At 37.7% G+C, this 22,904-nt stretch overlaps 1 protein-coding gene across 3 annotated transcripts in view; it reads right to left on the reverse strand.

Annotated features, from left to right (window-relative positions):
- The window catches only part of ogdha (oxoglutarate dehydrogenase a), a 61,787-nt gene that overhangs the window by 22,658 nt on the left and 16,225 nt on the right, over nucleotides 1-22,904 (reverse strand). For 2 of the 3 annotated variants that reach the window (XM_067413184.1, XM_067413185.1), the window contains exons 4-5: nucleotides 17,907-18,009; nucleotides 3,609-3,724 (exon numbers count right to left, since the gene is read on the reverse strand). In XM_067413184.1, the coding sequence (XP_067269285.1) occupies nucleotides 3,609-3,724; nucleotides 17,907-18,009 (219 nt within the window). Of the gene's footprint in view, nucleotides 1-3,608; nucleotides 3,725-17,906; nucleotides 18,010-18,327; nucleotides 18,422-22,904 lie in introns of all 3 variants that reach the window. The other variant, XM_067413187.1, reaches the window with a different exon arrangement.

Genomic DNA, 22,904 nt, shown 5'->3' on the forward strand with positions numbered 1-22,904 from the left:
ATAATGTTTCATTAGTTAATTTTTAGTTAACACGAACTACCCTGAACAACACCTCTGTTCAGCATTAGTTCATTTTTGTTAACATTAGTTAATAAAAATAAAGCTGTATGGTTTGTTCATGTTAGTTCATATGTGCATTAACTAATGTTACCAAGATTTTAATAATGCATTAGTAAATGGTAAAATCAATATTAACAAAAGATAAATAAATGCTTTATAAGCGCAGTTCATTATTAGTTCATGTTAAATAATGAAACTTATTGTAAAGTGCTACTGGGTTTGTTGCCCATTCTCTGACCTCTGAAGGCTGCTGTGTAATTCACACCCAGCCTAAGACACATTAGGGGAAGCATTTTAATAATCCTTGATTATATGAATGCATATAAGAAAATCGAAAATCGAATCAAAAACCTATGAATCATGAATCTAATCAATTCGCTGCCTACCCAAAGATTCAGAGCCCATTGTGTGACACTTCATGGTTGTCAAATACATTGCATACACTCCCTATCATCACTGTAAAGCTGCTTTGAAATTATCTCTATTGTAAAAAAGTGCAATATAAAATGAAGGCGACTTGACGTGAACTACACCAGTGGCTTCTCTGATGGGATACCTCTGTGAACTTAAGGGGAACTGAGTAAAAAGCAGCATTTAAGTAGACTTGGTTTAATATTATTCTGCAATGCAATTGACAATCAAACAATCATTCAGTCATTATATGTGATCCGTGCTGCCAAAATGAGTCGCAATGAGGATTATTTTCATATCCTCTATTAAAAAGAAGGTTACACCTGTTTGAAGTTGATAGTCAGCCAAGTCAATTGTGAAAAAGTTTTCTGAATGTTTAAAAAAACAAAAAAAACAAACAAAAAAACACCAACCTCACCTTAAAATCCATGGTAATAACAAATTAGGTTAACACGCACCAAGTCTATATATATCAAGTAAATATCTACAGGTCCTTTTTAAAAAATTTGCATATTGTGATAAAGTTCATTATTTTCCATAATGTAATGATAAAAATTAAACTTTAATATATTTTACATTCATTGCACACCAATTGAAATATTTCAGGTCTTTTATTGTTTTAATACTGATGATTTTGGTATACAGCTCATGAAAACCCCAAATTCCTATCTCAAAAAATTAGCATATTTCATCCGACCAATAAAAATAAAGTGTTTTTAATACAAAAAAAGTCAACCTTCAAATAATTATGATTCTCTTCATAATTCTTCACAATATCCCACAGATTCTCTATGGGGTTCAGGTCAGGAAAGTTGGCAGGCCAATTGAGCATAGTAATACTATGGTCAGTAAACCATTTACCAGTGGTTTTGGCACTGTGAGCAGGTACCAGGTTGTGCTGAATAACCAAATCTTCATCTCCATAAAGCTTTTCAGCAGATGGAAGCATGAAGTGCTCCAAAATCTCCTAAAAGCTAGCTGCATTGACCCTGCCCTTGATAAAACACAGTGGACCAACACCAGAAGCTGACATGGCACCCCAGACCATCACTGACTGTGGGTACTTGACACTGGACTTCAGGCATTTTGGCATTTCCTTCTCCCCAGTCTTCCTCCAGACTCTGGGACCTTGGTTTCCGAATGACATGCAAAATTTGCTTTCATCCGAAAAAAGTACTTTGGACCACTGAGCAAAAGTTCAGGGCTGCTTCTCTGTAGCCCAAAAGTGGCTTGACCTGGGGAATGCAGCACCTTTAGCCCATTTCTGCACACGCTTGTGCACGGTGGCTCTGGATGTTTCTACTCCAGACTCAGTCCACTGCTTCCGCAGGTCCCCCAAGGTCTGGAATCGGTCCTTCTCCACAATCTTCCTCAGGGTCCGGTCACCTCTTCTCGTTGTGCAGAGCTTTTTGCCACACATTTTCCTTCCCACAGAGGTGCCTTGATACAGCACTCTGGGAACAGCCTATTCGTTCAGAAATTTCTTTGTGTCTTACCCTCTCGCTTGAGGGTGTTAATGATGGCCTTCTGGACAGCCGTCAGGTCGGCAGTCTTACCCATGATTGCGGTTTTGAGTAATGAACCAGGCTAGGAGTTTTTAAAAGCCTCAGGAATCTTTTGCAGGTGTTTAGAGTTAATTAGTTGATTGAGATGATTAGGTTAATAGCTAGTTTAGAGAACCCTTTCATGATATGCTAATTTTTTGAGAAGGACCTGTATATGAAAATTATATTTAACATTTTTCCCCCCCATGATACCACAATTTTTTGATTAACATTAATAATAATAATTGTTTGATTAACGAAATATTTATTATTAACATTAATGAAACATGAGACCTATATATGACCTATATATTTTATTAGACTGTTAACTTCGCGGCCGCGCTCGAGCTCATAGTCGCATGTAGGGATCGGCTCAAAATCGGCGACACGTGACTGATCGGCCCGATCGCCGATAAGGGCCGATCATGCAGAAAATTTGCCAATTCCGATCAATCGGTGCATCTCTAGCCTCAATGATCCTATCATGCCTGGGAGATGGGAATGCTGGGGACGCCTTTAAACTTGAGTGCACTACTTTCAGAATGCTGTTTCGTGTGCGACGAGAGACGTGGGTTTAACAGAAACTACTAGTTGCAAGTTCCCAGCAACTTTGCTGAAATTAAAAATCTTGCTTTAGTCTACACTTCGTTCTGGTAACTCTGCTAAACTATTACTAAATTACTAAAACGCAAACTAAATATATCACAAAATACAAAATAAACTAAAACTAAAACTAGCAAAACTATTTATGAAACTAATTCTAAACAAAAACTTATAGCAAAATTCAAACCGGTATTATAATAAAAACTAATTTAAAAATACAAAACTATATTAACCTCGCTATGGAAAAACGAACTGTATCAAGTTTCTTTAACACTGGATTCTTTGGCATAACCCTGTGATCTTTTGCTCACAACCATAAACACACTTCTTTGTGGATTTCATGGTCTAAAACAGAATGACAGCACTGCTAATTGCTTCTGTAACCCGAATTAAGCTCGTTGATGGTCGTGCTTTTGCTCTTGCTCTGGTTGATGTGCGCACACGCAAATACGGGAGAAGTGAACATCTGAGTAATTCCACCCTTTATTAAACTTGCCGAAACTTGTTAGATTCCTGAAGTGCATTTTGTATTTTAGCACTGAAATACTCTGTCATACATCCAACTCAAATCTTGGCCAAGTTTAGCATGATAATCCAACTCTTGTATACAAGTCAGAATGCATGAATAGCATTAGACCGAAAAACGAAAGGTAGCTTGTAATTAGCCTATGCACATTCCAACTCATTTTGCCAGCACAGGTCACATATTTTTATACATAACATAGGTACAAGAGTGTCCTTTTTGTGTAGCAAAACTATTTAATATATAATGTAAAACTATGTGATTTGGGATCAATGTTACCTAGCACATGACAAAAATTAAATTTAAAAACAACATTCAAAAGCTCCATTCACTTCCAGAAGTTCATGATTTAATGAAATAGGATTTAAAATAAATAAATGAATTAACGAATAAATAATTAAAATCACACTTAAATCATAGAAAGAAAAAAAAAATACGTTTTTAGTTTCCTTGTGGTCCTTACTCACCTCCAAGCGGCGGATGATCTCCCTGAGGGGAAGAGCACTCTCATTGCCCCCAATAAAGGTGGTAGTAGGCAAGCGGAATACTTTATCTAGATCAGACTCTTCCAGCCCATAGAAACCTGACAGCAAAACACACAACACATCCAACCCAGGCCAGAGAGAAGGACAAGGTGGAAAGGGAGGGGGGTAGAGTCAACAGAAAAGAGAAGAAACAAAAGAAGATGCCAAAGACATGGATGCCAATGAGCATGAAGAAGGGATAAAGGGTAATAAAGTAAGAAATTTGAAAGGAAGAGTCCACATTTACAGAGAGGGAATAAGGAGATATATGATAGAAACAGTGAAACAAGAAAAAACAGACAGACAGGGAGAGAAAAAAAAACAGTAAGTTAGTACGGGATGTAGTAGACACCATGCATAACCAGCAACATGGTGGATCGGAGTGTTACAGAAGCACAACAAAACACCAGCCAATAGCATGATATTATAATAAAAACAACAGCAAAGCGGACAATATTAAAAAAAGAACATTACGTATGAAGTGGTTAGTTAATGGATGGAAAAGAAAAGAAAAAAAGAACAAGAGAAAATGAAGAGACAAATGAAAGGTGGTTTTAAAAGTTGATAAGTGAGAGATAGAGGATTTGGGGGGGGGGACAACAAAAACAAAAACAGGGAAAAAATTGGGTTAACATCATTATCATTGTCAATATAATGGTGTTAATAGTATCATTACATTAAATGCATCCAGAATATGTAAACAAGCAGCTTTTTGGATTGTGAACTAATTTAGTAGCATAATGATATTGTATTATATTTATTTATTCAGCAGCTCATGTTCCTTCCTCATATACAGTTTTATTGTACATCTAAGTATATACTTATGGCAAAATGTGCAGTTCTAATACTTTGTATATTTGGGCAATAAGTTCCTTTTATAAATGACTGAGGCTCAAACAACACCTATAAAAAGTCAAACATGACATGCATTAGGTTGTTCAGGGATACTGATACGTCAGCACACATGGAAACTGACCTGATCATTTTGGATGTGCAAAAAGAGACAGCCTGCTCAGGTTATTTGAGCAGTGATGTTAGAGAGAAATTAACCTATAGTGTTAATAAGAGCACCAATGAGAGCAAGACAGAGAGAAGGAAGAAGAGAGGCTGAGCATGGGGAGAGAGTATGAACTTGTTTCTAGTAGAGATGCACCAAAATTTCAGCAATCAAATATTTTCAGAAACAAGAAATTTTCAGTTTATTCAACATCCGAAACCACTGACTGAAACAGTGCCGTTTAATTTTCGGTTGCTGTTTCTGCCTAAAATGTTCATTTTGGTGCATCACTAGTTTCTAGGGGTGTGTGTGCGCGCATGTGTGAATAGAAAAGTGTAGGTGTGTGTCTGTTGTTGTGTAAGGGGGTTTTCATTAAAGCCACCAAAACACACTGCACAAAAATAACCTCTCCAAAAAAAAGCCAGACCCTGAGCAGAAGCCTTCTTAATTACAAACACAATGTCCACATAAAAATCCCATCCAATTAAGAATTAGACATTTTATAAGTGTGTGTATCCTAATATCTTTGAACAGCATCTTTTATGACTTTGACTTTTTAAGCCTCAAAAAGTTAAAGGACATGTATGGTCCACATGCCTCAGACTGCCGATCACCACTCTGTAACACCACTTTATAAAAACAAATAAGAAATGTGTTAACAATAATACACTTATGGATGGGTCATCGAGGAAACATCCATTAGACCAGTGTTGTAAACAAACTGAAACTAAAATAATTGTAGGTTACTGAAAACTGTGATATAATAATTTATCAATCATATCTGTGAAAATTATACCGCATGTTTCAACCCCTGGCTTGATTAGCTTTAAAAAACCTGGTACATGTGTAGGTACAGGAATGTGGAAAAGACACGTAATGTTTACATACTGTTGAGATCTACAAACAAATGACTAATGCATAACCAAACTTTCTTCCACTTCAAAGTAATCCCATCAGATTCAGATATTTTCAAACATTTTTAAACTAAATATTTAAAAGCCTCAAACAAAAATAAGATTTTCAAATTAAACCCTCAACCCATTCTGGTAGGTAGGTATAATGTAAATATTTCTTTGTTTTACAAACTTAGCGTTGAGTTAAAACTACAGTTTAAAGTATTAAACATGACATGATGTACATAGACAATAGGCTTGATAAATAAAACAAAATTAATATGACTGGCATATTGTGCTACAATAAATATATTTTGGTGTATAATTTGGCAAATACGTATTAAAAAATTCAAAATTCAATCCAAATTTCTATAAAAACAATGAGGCTAAAACATAAAACTAAGGGGAATGTAAATTTCAGAGTGCCATGTTTTCCATTTTTAAAGATGGAGCATCTGTTGCTGTATAGTTTGTAAAATAATGTATGGGATTCTGGACATTACAGAAGTATGACAGTATTCATGTAGACTGCTGAGCCATTCACCATAGCACCAACATAAACACAGACTCATGTGCTGACACACACTCATGTCACCGGCCATGGAAATCAAGATTTCGTTGTCTTTCTGTCTAATGCTGCTAACATTAAATGCTACAGGCATTAATACATCACTCTTACTATTTGGTTTTTGACAGCTGTTTAGAGCATATCAATTACCCTTTTCCCAATTACAGGTTTGAGAAATGTCAGCAAAGTGAAATTCAGACTCTGAAAAGCAAGGTAAAAAAAAAATAGATACACACATAAACACTCAAGTTCTCCAAAGCAATGTAATTAATTACACATATACATACATACATGCATATGCACACAAAAAAAACACACACACAGCTAAATGATTATTAGGAACACCATACTAGTACTGTGTTTGAGCCCCTTTTGCCTTCAGAACTGCCTTAATTCTATGTGGCATTGATTCAACAAGGTGCTGAAAGCATTATTTAGAAATGTTTGCCCATATTGATAGGATAGTATCTTGCAGTTGATGGAGATTTGTGGGATGCACATTCAGGGCACGAAGTTCCCATTCCACCACATCCCAAAGATGCTCTATATGGTTGAGATCTGTTGACTGTGGGGGCCATTTTAGTACAGCGAACTCATTGTCATGTGCAAGAAACCAATTTGAAATTATTCAAGCTTTGTGACATGGTGCATTATCCTGCTGGAAGCAGCCATCAGATGATGGGTACATGGTGGTCATAAAGGGAAGGACATGGTCAGAAACAATGCGTAGGTAGCATGTGGCATTTAAATGATGCCCAACTGGCACTAAGGGGCCTAAAGTGTGCCAAGAAAACATCCCACACACCATTACACCACCACCATCAGCCTGCACAGTGGTAACAAGGCATGATGGATTCATGATTTTATTCTGTTTACGCCAAATTCTGACTCTACCATCAGAATGTCTCAACAGAAATCAAAACTCCAGTCTTCAACTGTCCAATTTTGGTGAGTGGAGATGAGTGGTACCCAGTGGGGTCTTCTGCTGTTGTAGTCCATCCGCCTCAAGGTTGTGCATGTTGTGGCTTCACAAATGCTTTGCTGCATACCTTGGTTGCAACGAGTGGTTATTTCAGTCAAAGTTGCTCTTCTGTCAGCTTGAATAAGTCAGCCCATTCTCCTCCGACCTCTAGCATCAACAAGGCATTTTCACCCACAGGACTGCCACATACTGGATGTTTTTCCCTTTTCACAGCATTCTTTGTAAACCCTAGAAATGGTTGTGCATGAAAATCCCAGTAACTGAGCAGATTGTGAAATACTCAGACCAGCCTGTCTGGCACCCACAATCATGCCATGCTCAAAATTGCTTAAATCATCTTTCTTTGCCATTCTGCCATTCAGTTCAGAGTTTAAGAGATTGTCTTGACCAGGACCACACCCCTAAATGCATTGAAGCAACTGCCATGTGATTGGTTGATTCGATAAGTGCATTAATAAGAAATTGAACAGGTGTTCCTAATAATCCTTTAGGTGAGTGTATTCAAACAATGAAATTGACTAATATATCAATTAAAAAACAACAGCAAATACAGAAATTTACATTATTTTGACATTACATTGCTATCATCTAAAAGCTTAACCTATTTAACTTAGGGCTGTACAATTAATCGAATTTGTAATTGTAATTACAACTACGGATGATGCCACAATTATGTACTCATTCAAAAGGTACAATTAAAAAATAAAAATACACTTACTTTATTCAGTACTTAAAATAATTTTTTGTTTGTTCCTGAAGGTTATATTTTTTTCCTATTGTTTTAATTTTTGTTTTAGTATAGTATTATAATATCATGCATATTTTTATTTAAAGAAACCAAACCAATATTTGGCATTTAAGGCTTAATGCTATAGAAAAGCAATGTTTTTAAAGAAGTGTTTTCAGCTAGTTTATTTTGATATAACAATATGGCATGCCACCACTTCAAAACAATGGCATAAAGCTTTTAAAAACAGCATTCAATGTAAATTGTGACAATCGTAATTAATAGTAGCGATTACAATTTCAATGGAATAATCGACAATTATGATTCTTGTCAATCGCGCAGCCCTAATTTAACTATAAACAAAACAAAAAGCATACTAACATGCCCAACAATACGTTTTAAACAAAGTGTGGCTCAAGCATCTATTTAAACTACTAGTTCTCAGTATACAAATACTTTTTATTCAGCAAGGATGGGTTAAATTAATCAAAAGTGACAGTAAAGTGTTTTATATTGTTATTTTATAAATAAATAAATAAATATACCTTTTTGACTGTGATAACACGTTTTAAAGGTCATCAATATCATAATTTTAATAAGTTTGAATATATAAATTCATTTATAACAGTAATACTTTGTATTACAATCCGAATTCTGTAAAACGTTGGGACGTTTTTTTTATTTTTTTTAATTGAATAAAATTTAAAAGACTTTCAATTCACAAATGGAGACAATATATTATTCACAATAGAACATAGATAACATAACAAATATTTAAACTAAGAAATTGTACACTTATCCACTAATTGAGCTCATTTCAAACTTGATGCCTGCTACGGGTCTCATTAAAGTTGTGACGGGGGCATGTGTAGCATCTCCTCTGTTCAAAACAGTTTGAAGAAATCTGGGCATCGAGGTTATGAGTTTCTAGAGTTTTGGTGTTGGAATTTGGTCCCATCCTTAATTTCTTGCCTGATATAGATTTGTAGCTACTGAAGCGTTTGTGGTCGTCTTTAACCTGTCTTTTGTTTAATTACGCACCAAATTTTTTTTATAGGTAAAAAAATCAGGCCAATTCAGCACCCGGACTCTTCTACAACAAAGCCATGCTGTTGTAATAGCTGCAGTATGTGGTTTTGCATTTTCCAGCTAAAATACACAAGGCCTTTCCTGAAATAGACATTGTCTGGAGGAGAGCATATGTTGCACTAAAAACTTTATATACCTTTTAGCATTCATAGTGCCTTCCAAAACATGCAAGCTGCCCATTAGGGATGGGACGATACACTTAAACTCCCGATACGATGCACCTCGGTATGCCAGGGTTACGATACGATACATCACGATACGATATCAATTTTTTCTTCTTCTTTCCAAATCTGTGATTTTTTTTTTACCAACAAAGTAATGTACTTAAACGAAAGGTAGGATTTTTCTCTTTTTTTGCATTTTGGTTCTATGTTGTTTAAAAAAAAAGGAGAATTTTTAGAAGTCCGCGACCACATCTTAAACAGGGGTGCCAATAATTGTGGAGGGCACTGTAGGGATGTCAATCAATTAAAATATTGAATCGCGATTAACTGCATGATTGTCATGAGTTAACTCGCGATTAATAGCAATTTAATCGCACCTTTTTAGCAATTGTAAATGTATCTTAAATTAAGTTTAAATTAAGTTTTTAATACTCTAATCAACATAGGTATGGACAAATATGCATGCTTTATGCAAATGTACATTTATTATTAGTGAAATCATACTTATTCAATAATAATCAATACAGCATGAAGACTAGACATATCAAAGATCATAGATATGTTTATCTAAGAAATTGTTCATGTCTCTTAAACCTAAACTTAAAAATAATGAGTAAGTAGTGATTTCTCTCATTTTAACAATATAAAGGGAGTTTTTACACTGGCAGTTTAATTCAGAACGGGGCACAGTTCGTATGAAAAACTGTTAATGTGTACCAGTGAGCGCACCAGAACCACACCATACCTGGAGGAGGTCCATATAACACGAGTGGAATATAGTGCGGCCCCTTTAAGAGATCCGCATTCCCTATTGAACTGCCTGTATTTTGCGTGTGCGCGCCGAACTGGTCCGCGATTCAGGTGGACAGTGTGAAGAACACGGACGACTCGGGAGCGCGCTTGTTCAGGAAAGTAACCTGTGCATTCGTTTTAGCCGATTGTAATGTATTTAGTTCAATAAAACACGTGTACTGTAAGCGGGGTGATGGTGTTAACGATTTACCTCAGACATGAGCGAGAGTGAGCTGCCGCGCATCGCGCTCAGACTGCAGAGAATGTGCTCAGTGAAAAAACGCCCTTTTCTTTCTGGAGTCTAATAAAAGTTAAACAGAAAATATGGTAGCTTATGTAGGCAATAACTGCATTTTTGGTTTAGAATATTAATGCTAATGTCAACCCTTTTCTTTCCCTATTAATGTTTGCTGCTGCATTCTTTGCGTCTGACTGCTCTCACTTTTTCCAACTATGGGCTATGCCTCAGATCAAACAGAAAATGCGCGCTGCGTTTTGTTATGTCTGCCCCATACACACACACACACACACACACACACACACACACACACACACACACACACACACACACACACACACACACACACACACACACACACAAAATACACTAAATTATTTATATACAACGCAAATCATGCAGCAGTGCCATCTATCTTTATTTCGCGATCCATTTTTTTCGACCTCGATGCGTTTCGTCACGTTTTGTATCGCGATATTTTGTCAAACGATATTTCGTCCCATCCCTACTGCCCATATCGTATGCACTTATGCTATTAGAGATACTGGCTTTTGAACTGAAAGCTGATACACGCTGGAAGGTCTCCCTCCTCTTTAGCCCTAGAGGACACTGCGTCCGTGATTTCCTACAAGAACGTCAAATTTGTACTTGTCTGAACATAGAACACTTTTCCACTTGGAAATAGTCAATTTTAAACTAACCTTGACCCACAGGACACGAAAGCGCTTCTGGACCATGTTCACATATGGCTTCCTGTTTGCATGATAGAGCTTTAGTTGGCATCTACAAATCTTACAGCAGATTGTGTTTACCAACATTGGTTGCCCATAATTTAAACATTTGATGTTATCTGTGTTCTATTGTGAATAAAATATTGTTTCATCTGATTTGAAAGTCTTTTAGTTTTAGATGTGAGGGAGGATTTTTCACGCGCGACTTTTGAACTTGCGCCAAGTCGAAGTACTCTCAGAAGTGCTATTCCGCCATACATTATAGTTCTCCTTTTTATCCGCTTCGAAAAGCACCATATTTTATTTTATGTCACCATACTTGATCGTTCAACTATTCATGCAACTTTATTTCAATAGGGAAAATGTGCAGGTGTTTGGTTGCTTCTAACTTGATCTCTGTTTGGAACCTAATGAATGAACTGGGCTTAGTGAGCTAAGCTAAATGCTATCAGAATGTCACCATGCGTATATATGTATAGTGTGTACATATTAGGGATGGGACGATACACTTAAACTCACGATACGATGCACCTCGATATGCCAGGGTTACGATACGATATATCACGATACGATATCAAAATATATTTTTTTCTTTCCAAATCTGTGATTTTTTTTTTTTACCACCCAAGTAATGTACTTAAACGAAAGGTAGGATTTTTCTCTTTTTTTTGCATTTTGGTTCTATGTTTAAAAAAAAGGAGAATTTTTAGAAGTCCGCGACCACATCTTAAACAGGGGTGCCAATAATTGTGGAGGGCACTGTAGGGATGTCAATCAATTAAAATATTGAATCGCGATTAACTGCATGATTGTCATGAGTTAACTCGCGATTAATCGCAATTTAATCGCACCTTTTTAGCAATTGTAAATGTGTCTTAAATTAAGTTTAAATTAAGTTTTTAATACTCTAATCAACATAGGTATGGACAAATATGCATGCTTTATGCAAATGTACATTTATTATTAGTGAAACCATACTTATTCAATAATAAACAATACAGCATGAAGACTAGACATATCAAAGGTCAAAGATATGTTTATCTAAGAAATTGTTCATGTCTCTTAAGCCTAAACTTAAAAATAATGAGTAAGTAGTGATTTCTCACTTAGTTTTTACACTGGCAGTTTAATTCAGAGCAGGGCACAGTTTGTATGAAAAATTGTTAATGTGTACCAGTGAGCGAACCAGAACCACACCATACCTGGAGGAGGTCCATATTACACGAGTGGAATATAGTGTGGCCCCTTTAAGAGATCCGCATTCCCTATTGAACTGCCGGTATTTTGCGTGTGCTCGCCGAACTGCCGCTATTCACGTGGACAGTGTGGAGAACACGAACGACTCGGAAGCGCGCTTGTTCAGGAAAGTAACCTGTGCATTCGTTTTAGCCGATTGTAATGTATTTAGTTCAATAAAACACGTGTACTGTAAGCGGGGTGATGGTGTTTATGATTTACCTCAGACATGAGCGAGAGTGAGCTGCAGTGCATCACGCTCAGACTGCAGAGAATGTGCTCAGTGAAAAAACGCCCTTTTCTTTCTGGAGTCTAATAAAAGTTAAACAGAAAATATGGTAGTTTATGTAGGCAATAACTGCATTTTTTGGTTTAGAATATTAATGCTAATGTCAACCCTTTTCTTTCCCTATTAATGTTTGCTGCTACATCCTTTGTCTGACTGCTCTCACTTTTTCCAACTAACTTTACGGGCTATGCCACGGATCAAACAGAAAATGCGCGCTGCGTTTTGTTATGTCTGCCCCACACACACACACATATAATACACTAAATTATTTAACTTGTATACTACGCAAATCATGCAGCGGTGCCATCTATCTTTATTTCGCGATCCATTTTTTTCGACCTCGATGCGTTTCGTCACGTTTTGTATCGCGATATTTTGTCAAACGATATTTCGTCCCATCCCTAGTACATATAAAGAAAAAATTTTACAAAATAAATTTTGTACAGCTAAACAAAGACACACCATTCAACAGTGTTCAAAACAAGAATTAGTTTATTTAAAAGCATTATTTTAGGTTCAAAGAGTCTCTATTAAAACCATTATAATGTTTTATAATATATTATCAGTTTTCTGAAAGGTTTTTTTTTTCTTAAATGCATTTCAACCAGTTTATGACTGCTATTCTTAGATGCCAAAGAACAATTTAGAATTTCAACTCCAAATCTATGAAAAATAGTGCATAAACTAAAGTGGCCACAAAATTAACCAGCACTGCCAAAAATACATACAAAAAGCAGCTAAAACTACTTGCAACTACTAAAGCAAAGCTAAATACCAAGATGTACAGAACCGCTCATCATTAAAGCCTACCTCCAATGGTTAGAGCACTTAGACGCTTCTTGACATGTGTAAGGTCTGGAGAGGCAGTAGTAGGGGGAAAAATTCCACTGGGAGTTAGTGATTCCCAAAACCTCAAATAGCCAATTCCATTGAGACACTAACAAACATTAAATTACAGCACTGAATAGCTGCACTAATGAAATATAAAGAGTTGCTCACTGAGGTACACCACACATCTTCTAATGGATTCTAGATAAAACAATTTTCCTTCAGTAAATCACACACCAGGCATCACACAAAGCAGTTCCTAAATGCTGCAGCAACACAATCACGGCTTCAAGGCTCATTATTTAATCACAGCCTACACTAGAGCTGCATGATTAATGATTAAAAGATTGTGATCTCCACTCAAACACTTTTTCCTAAACGACAGCGATTCATCTGTCTATTTAACTTGTGGGGGGGGGTTAATGCACACACCAGAACAACTGCTTGCTTTGACTGTTTGCTAAAATTCATAAAGTAATATGTTCATCATAGTTCAAATCGCAAGTTCAAGCTCTAGCAAACAACTGTCCCAAACACTGCCAGGCAAAGCCAAGACTAAAGTTTTCTTGAAAAGTACTGGTTCAGTAAAAATAATTATTATCTGTACAATAATTGTTTTAGTAATATATGCAAGTGAGTAACAAATTACACAAATCAGATACATCCAAGTAATTACCCGGCCAAGGGCCAGATTCAATAAACAGGGCAAATTAGCATTAATGAAATTCCCAAAAAGCATTTCTTGCAATATTTTTGCCAGCAGTCATGTGTACAGATATTTTTCATACAAGAGACAGGCTTTCAAACCTTGACACGCAAGTGGTTGCTGTGGTAGCGAACAACAATACTGTAACGTGCTGGTGTATATAGTCTAACATTTTTTTTTTTGAGGAAATGAGCTTATAATTTATTATAAACTATTCTTGTTTTGGATTGAACTTATTGGTCCTGTGCTGCTTAATGATTCAGTTAATTTATCTGATCTATTTTAGTGGCATTCAGTATAAGGATTTGAATGTTCATAGATTAGGTCTTCACTAGCATCGTCGGCATTGGGAGTTAAGACCGCAGTTTGAACCAGTAGCTTGAATTTATAGGGCCTTGGCCCCTATAAATTCAACCTCTTCCACTTCAGGTGAAGGTGGGGGAGAAATTACCCTACTTCTAATGACCGCTCTGTTGCAAAGCTACTGGCATCACTTCAGTCATCCCCTATCTTTGCAAGTCAGACAGCTGTCAATCAATCCGTCACTGCGGGTTGGGGACACTAAAAATACACTAAAAATATGGGGACACTAAAAATATGATTAAAGTTATTCAACTTATTATACAAATAAAATATATGAATTAGGTCTTATTTAATTCTATAAACTATAATACTGATCTGCCAACATTGTCGCTATATGATAAATTAAAATAAGCTGATAACATCACTGTTTTCTCCAGTACGACTGTACAGCCAAATCTAATTTTGTCGCAATATTATCCTGTTTGACACTGTGAAGCTGCTTTGACACAATCGTGATTGTAAAAGCGCTATATAAATAAAGTTGATTGATTGATTGATTGCGGGTCTCAGGTGCAGGTGTGTTAGGGTGCTTTCACTTGGTCTGAACCAGAGTTCGATTGCTCACCCCTCCACCTGCTCCCGCTGGACTGTGTTAATATTATATTATTTGGGTCCGAACCGGGGTTCGTTTGCATCATCAAAGCAGCAGCTGTTTACCCGGTTGCTTATTAACAACAGCACGTGTGAATGCGGCGAAATGCTCCAGTCACTTTTATATTTTTGTTTTTGAACCGTTGTTTTTGTTACGTACGTAATGGCACTTGTGTCTATCTGCTGAGAATGCACTGCAAATGCTCTAAAGAACGCCGAAGACGAGCAGAAATCAGATCTACAGCTCTCTAGTATGTCAGTGCAGTATGTCAGTGACGTTTGTCAGGTAAATGAGAGAAACGCACACAAAACACACATTTGTATCAAATCATACGTCATTAATAGCGGTTCACTTCCGCGATTTAGTATGATTGCATTCACATTAGCAATGAACCATACCAGAGTTCACATGAACCAAAACCCAGACCACCTTTTTTAAGCGGACTCGGGTGTGGTTTGCGGGTGCACACCCGAGTTCGGAAAACCGTGTTCACATCATCCAAACGAACCGAACTTTGACATCAATCGAACCCGGGTGCGCACAAAAAGTGCTAGTGTGAAAGCACCCTTAATGACCTCAAGGCTAGATTATTGTAATTGTCAACACTGCATTGGCTCCTTATTAAACATCACAGACATTTTAAAATCTTGCAAATTACTTACTCTTGCAAAGAACTAATTTTGCTCTTAAAACATTATACTCCATCACGTCTATTGCGGTCTTAATTCTGGCCAGTAGATAATACCTAGAATATCAAAATCAACTGCAGGTGGTGAATCCTATTTAGCACCTTAACTCTGGAACCGTCTTCCTAACATTGTTCAGGAAGCAGAAGATAAATTGCTGATTACCCTCTGTCAGTTTAAATCTAGAATAAAAACAAATCTCTTTACTGTGACATACACATAGAATATTTTTAACTTACATTATTCAAATAAATTGACTGATTGTTAAGGGGGGGGGGGGGTCGCACACCGGACGCGGAGCTCGGCGGCGAGCCACGTCTTTAAAATTCGAACACATTGTTTTCAATGAGTGTACGCACACCGGTGGCGGCATTCGGCGCCTGTCCGCGGCGACTCAGGAAGTTGTTCTAAATCCTGCCGCGCCACAGAGCGCCATTTCAAGGCTTTATATTAAAAGTATATTATCGTTAAGGTATACTGATTTCAACGTTTGCTACAAGACACATCTGTTTTACATTCTGAGTTCAACAGCTTGAATAAAGTCTAAACATATTTTGGGGAAATGTATAATAAACGTAGCCTTTTAAAATCCTTTTAGAATGTGCGCGTTCGGTGTGCGATACCTGAGATGCTGCGCGGCGCGCCGCTGAGCTCCGCGTCCGGTGTGCGACCCCCTTTAGGCTGCATTAAATAGCCGGAACTGGGAACACATCCCATAACACCTGATGTACTGGTTACATCATAAGAAGAGTGGCATCTACGATAATGTTAGTCTCTATGTTTATCCCGAGGTTTACTGCTGTTGGCTGGATCCAGGCCATGTCCGGATCGGATGGTTGACCTGCGCCTGGACATGACCAACAAATCCTGGAGTGTCTTCTGAGACCAACCAATATTTTCCTGTTTAACACTGTGAAGCTGCTTTGAAACAATCGTTATTGTAAAAGCGTTATATAAATTAAGTTGACTTGACATATCCGATCGGTTCTGATCCCGAATTGCAATGAACCAACAAATAAGGAATTCTCCAGCCTGTTACAGCATGCTAAGGTATTTTCTGTTTACATTATCTGTAACAATGCAATACTATCACATATTAAATATTATATATTATATATTATATATTATATATATATATTTTAATATTAACACGTTTTACATAAGTGTGCTGCACCATTCCTTTCGGATCCAATATAGAAGGAATAGCATTGTGTTTTAATCGCAATAGTTCTTCAAATCCAGTGTCAACCTGTGACTTGTTTCAAACGATTATCTTACTATCTTCGGCATGTTTATAGGTCAGTAACGTGATCAGTTTAGCTCCACGAGGGGCTACAGAAGCAGGCGTACATATGGAGGCGGCGTTTCTTCCTTCTAATAAGTCATTGATTCGAGAGCCTTGTTTGCTGGGCCCGGTGTCTATAAAAACTTTTCTTTTACTAACAACAAAGTTTTCAGCTCCGAAACTTGCAGGATATTCTTATATTACACCATGACCTTTTATATATCAAAGGCTTAAGGAAAAGTTGATTCCACAATTCATCACCCGTTTAATGGAAGGCTATCTAGTCAGAGAAAAAAAGGGCAGGTGCTTGAGGAGCACTTGGGATCTATCCGTGCACGTGCCTGCTGAATGGTATAATCATGTTAAGTTCTGTATAAATCATAAGTGGTTTAAGCTTACTTACGGAGACAGAGAAATGGGTTGTTGCATTCATCTGAAGATCCAACAGAGCCATGTTGGGTGTGAGCTGCAAGACGCACACCTCAAATGTACTCGGTTACAAAGCATTTAAAGCCATTACTGGTTATTTAAAATATCTGACGGATTAACTCCCACCTCTATTGGAGTAATTTATTGAACAACCCACTGTCAATTGTAATATAAATTCTCTGTGTAACAGACCACCAGCTTTGAGTATTTTGCTGTGGTTACCAAACCACAGTTTGTGCAGAAAATAGAAAGTAGAGTGCATGTAACATATGAGCAAGCCAAGTCTCTACAAAGACCTGTCAAGCAAGTTGAAATGGAGCAAAGCACGTCTTTCAAGACTTCCAGCCACCTCAAGCATGATGCGGTACAGAAAGTACATTTTAGATTGATGGAAAGGATTCGCCCTTTTGTGAAAGCCAAACAGTGCTGCTGCCTGTCATCACATCAAATCCATAATCGAAAAAAATGGTTCAAATAAGTCTAAAACTCCTTTCCAGAAAAGTTTAACACAATAACATAATACTTGTTTTGAATAAATTATGAAGATGAAGTTGAAATTCAATTACCAACTGTCATGGAAAGCAGTTTTGACAAAACATCTGAGTCCTAACCAAGTAAGGTTTGGTGGACATTCATAATTCCTCACCGAGTTTATCCGATGACGTAATAATGTCGGTAGGAACGCATGAATCCAGATCAGCATCCATAATCCCAAGAGGGTCCAGCTGAGCCACATGGTGACCACGTATCTACAGGAGACAAGAGGTCCCCCCACACACGGGAGCCGAACGCAAAACCACCCAAAGGGAAAAGATATAGAAAGGGGAGAAACAAGGGACAGAAGAGGAAGTGCAGCAAGAGAACAAGAAGATTGATGATGTAGGAAGTGTTGAAGACGAAATTAAGTGTCGGGTGTAGAAGGGGTGGGGTATAAGAATTGAAAACAGGGGAAAGTGTGAAATGGGAGAAAGAGAGACAGATAAAGGGAAGGAGAAAGCAACAATCACACAAAACAGGCTCATTAATATTGGTCTGTTGAGCTGTGGAAGACAGAAAACATTTCTCACCAACATGCTGGAACCCAGTAGCTACTGGGGTCTCGTCAAAATTTACACAACTGATGCCAAGAGGGTCAAGGTTTGCATTGTGATGCCCCATTACCTGGAAACAAGGCAACAGCAGTCACAAGACATGAGGAGTTCACCAAGCAGATCCCACAACTGTGAAATCGAGCCCATTCTTCCACAGTCACAAATGTAAGATGCAAAAATGCAACCAAAACAAGTAATTGCAAAATTTGGTATTTCCTATCTGCTTAAAATCTGCTAGAGGTCAACCGATAGATCAGTTTTACAGATTAATTGAAACTGATAGATGCTTTATCGAAATATTGTTATCAGGTAATTCAATGTTGATAGTTGCAGAATCCAATATTTTTTTTCCCACCTTTTAACTAATCTGTTTCTCCATGGCTTTTTATAACAGCACCCTCTAGACATGAAACATAAAAAAACAACGACAGATTTTGCAAAATAGAACCCAAACCCAAACAACGCACCCACGCATTTGGCTGTATTTTCTTCATGACAGTGTAAAACCACTTAAAATACTCCGTCATTTTTGTCTTTACAAAGCTTAAAGGGGTGGTTCCATGTTTTTTTCTAGGCTTGGTTGTGTTTATGGGGCACAGTATAACACGTCTTAATACTTCTTTTTTTTTAAACGCCATATTTTTCTTATATTTTACCTTTATTCCACACTACTGTCTCCACTGTCCTTTGAACGGTTTGTTCTATGAATCCCATCCCTCCGAAACACCGAATGGACTTAGATTGGTTAGATGGCCAAATGTAGTTTCATGTATTGTTATTGGCTGAAGTGCCAAGCACAGGTTGTCCAGAAACGCCACGCCCAATACCATTACAGGCAGAAGTCACATCTGCGGTGACTATCAAGGTTTATAACGTCACCAACCCAGGAAGATTGTAGGTTGTAGTCCAAACAGGACGTTTTTGTAGGCAATAAACTGTCGTAACTTTAAAAGACAATATCTACCCCAAGCTCTGTATAAATAAATCTCCCTTCCTTTGGAAGCTATGGTTGCAAAAAGGGATTAGGGTGCTCGGAGACTTGTACCAAGATGGGACATTAAAATCTTTTGAGGCTCTTAGACAGTAATTTGATTTACCAGTTAAGACACCTCATGGTGCAGGTCTTAGGGCTCCTATTCATTGGTTCCCCCGAGCTGTGATATATTAGAGAAGGTCCTAACAATTTTAGGGGCGCGGACATGAAGCCTCTGTTTACTATGCAATGATCCTTACGGCCTCAGACTCCAATACATTGTCCCTTAAAATGACATGGGAAACTGACCTAAGGATGTCATTCACAGATGCAGAATGGGGCAGAATTCTTAGAAATGGAAAAAAAAAAAAAAAAAAAAAAAAAAAAATCAAGATAACTGCAAACATGACTTATCCAATTTAAAATACGCAATAGATTCTAATGGACTCCATCTAGGCTGCATACGGTGGGTTTAGTTGATAACTCGGATTGCTGGAGGTGTCGGGACAAAAATGGTACCCTAGTACACATGCTCTGGAGTTGCCCAAAAATTCAGGCTTTTTGGTCTTCCCTACATCTAGTGTTAGAGAAAATTGTCGACCAGAATGTTCCATTCACCCCTAGTTTGATTATTTTGAGGGACCCCTCCGCATTAAGTGACCTGACCCCTCCACTCTCTAATTGGACCCAGACTGTCGTTATGTTAGGCCAGAAACTTCTGGTCAAATCATGGAAAGCTCCCTCTGCACCTGCAATGAATTTGTGGCTCGTTGCTCTGGGTCAACTGGTGGCCCTAGAGCAACTGTCCTAAAGCTGCTTGATAAAGTGTATAACTTAAAATGGGGGAAGTATCATGCGTATATTATGGGTGTTTAATGGCGTTCTGGCTCATAAACATAGCATTTAACTAAAATGCATGATGGAAGGAAACTTTTTGATACAATTCTGAACCTACATATAGGAAAGTTTGTTAACTCAAGGACTCTGCATCACTGTCATGTTTTTTTTTTGCGTCTTCATTTATTCTATTTTGTTCTAGGAGTAGTGTTGTTGTTTTGTTTTTTAATGGTTTTGTGTGTGTTTAGAGGTTTTGAAAAACCAATAAACTGTTAATTATAAAAAAAGACTATCTCCATTTGCATTGAACTTTCAGCACTGTTACTTTGCAGATACCGTTTATGCTCAAGCAGCAACATTACACCCTGACTAAAGTTAAAAAAGTGAAATCGCATGCAACCACCCCATTAAAGTGTCTATTATTTATAGGGGTGTACCGATACACTCGTGTCACGATTCGATATATATCTCGATACTGAACTCACGATATGTATCCAGATATTGTAAGCCAAAATAAAGATTTTTTTAAATGTTATTTTTTTTAAATTATATACACTCCTGAACAAAATCTTAAGACCAGGGGATTCATTGCAAGTTTTACACATTTCGCACTTGTGGATCATAACTGGGTTGTAAGTGCTGCTTCAAAATGCCAAAAGAAGAAACAGGAGCAAGAGACAAAAAATAGAGAGTAGGCAATTTATTGAAAACTGCATTTAAACTGAAACAGGCCGTTCATCAGCTGATCAAAAGTTTAAGACCATAGCCCAAAAATAAACGTACAACAGTACTAAAAGTGTCAAAAAAGAACAGAAAAAGTAGTGAGTAGCCCCACCGTTCTTGTTGATCACTTCAAAAACTCGTTTCGGCATGCTTGATGCAACTGTTTCCAGGAGGCTGGTTGCTCCATGTGGTGAAGATGGCTTCACGAAGGGCATCCACGGTCTGGAATTGACGTCCATTTTTGTAAACCTCCCTTGCCATCATCCCCAAATGTTCTCAATGGGATTTAGATCAGGGGAACACACAGGATGGTCCAAAAGAGCAACGTTATTCTCCTGGAAGAAGTCCTTCGTCAGGCGGTCTTTGTGAATTGCAGTGTTGTCCTGTTGAAAGACCCAGTCATTACCGCACAGACGGGGGCCCTCGGTCAAGAGGGATGCCCGCTGCAACAGATCCACATAGCCAGTCGCCGTTTGACGCCCCTGCACAACCTGAAGCTCCATTTTCCCATTGAAGGAAAAAGCACCCCAGATCATGATGGAGCCTCCCCTACTGTGCCGTGTAGAAAACATCTCAGGTGGGATCTCCTTGTCATGCCAGTAACATTGGAAACCATCAGGACCGTCCAGGTAAATTTTATTCTCGTCGGAGAATAAAACTTTCTTCCACCTTTCAATGTCCCATGTTTGGTGCTTCCTTGCAAATTCCAAATGGGCAAGTTTGTGTTGTGGGAGGAGACGTGGCCTTTGAAGACGTTTTTTGTTCTTGAAGCCCTTCTCTAGTAGATGATGTCTTATGGTTATTGGGCTGCAGTCAGCATCAGTAAGGGCCTTAATTTGGGTCGAGGATCGACCGGTGTCTTCACGGACAACCCATCGGATCCTGCGGCTCGGTGCAGGTGAAGTCTTTTTGGGTCTACCACTTGACTTTTTTGTCCCATAAATCTCAGGATTTTTTAAGAATTGTAAAATGACTGTCTTACTGCGTCCAACCTCGGCAGCAATGGCCTTGCTTGTGAAAGGCCTTGCTTGTGCAGCTCAACAGTCCTGCCACGTTCAAAGAGAGAAAGCGTTTTTGCCTTTGCCATCAGGAGATCTTGACAGTATGACTGCTTGAAGAACAATGACATGAAAGCCATATTTTTGTGCAGATTTTACCTTTTTATGGCTATGGTCTTAAACTTTTGATCAGCTGATGAACGGCCTGTTTCAGTTTAAATGCAGTTTTCAATAAATTGCCTACTCTCTATTTTTTGTTTCTTGCTCCTGTTTCTTCTTTTGGCATTTTGAAGCAGCACTTACAACCCGGTTATGATCCACTAGTGCGAAATGTGTAAAATTTGCAATGCATCCACTGGTCTTAAGATTTTGTTCAGGAGTGTATTATTTGTGTTTTATTATCAGGATCCACAAATATTCCCCCATTATTATTATTATTATACATATCATGTAAAGTTGTTGTATGATTGTATGTAATAAGATTATTAATGTAACTTAATGTAAATAATTTTCCCCCCTTATGCATTACTTACGTTTTCAATGCATTTGAATGTCCGTGTTTACTACAGTATGTGTGTCGTGTTAAAAATATTCATCACAAAGCCATTGTGTCTCTTCAGAAGACTTGAAGACTAAAGAAGATTTGGATTAGACACTCGATTAGTTATTTTTACATGTCTTTATGACATTATCTTTGTATCTTTTAAGTTTGAGAGGAATGGACTGACTGTCCCTAAAAATGGAGGGACAGAAATCCCTCAGGTTTCATAAAGATTATCTTTATTTGTGTTTGGAAGTTAAATTAAAAAACGACATGATGGTGGGTACATGATGACAGCGTTTACATTTGTGGTAGCCTACATTTGTTAATTTGTGTTTGGGTGAATTATACATTATAAATAGGCCTACTACAGTAAGTTGAGCCTTGGATAAAACAACTCTATCTTTTGATAGAAAGAGACGTTCGCTCTCTCACACGAAAGTTGATTGGCTGCAATATAAGGATGTATGTTGCACTCATT

Source organism: Pseudorasbora parva, chromosome 13 (genome assembly GCF_024679245.1).
Source record: "Pseudorasbora parva isolate DD20220531a chromosome 13, ASM2467924v1, whole genome shotgun sequence".
NCBI classification, from domain to species: Eukaryota; Metazoa; Chordata; class Actinopteri; order Cypriniformes; family Gobionidae; genus Pseudorasbora; species Pseudorasbora parva.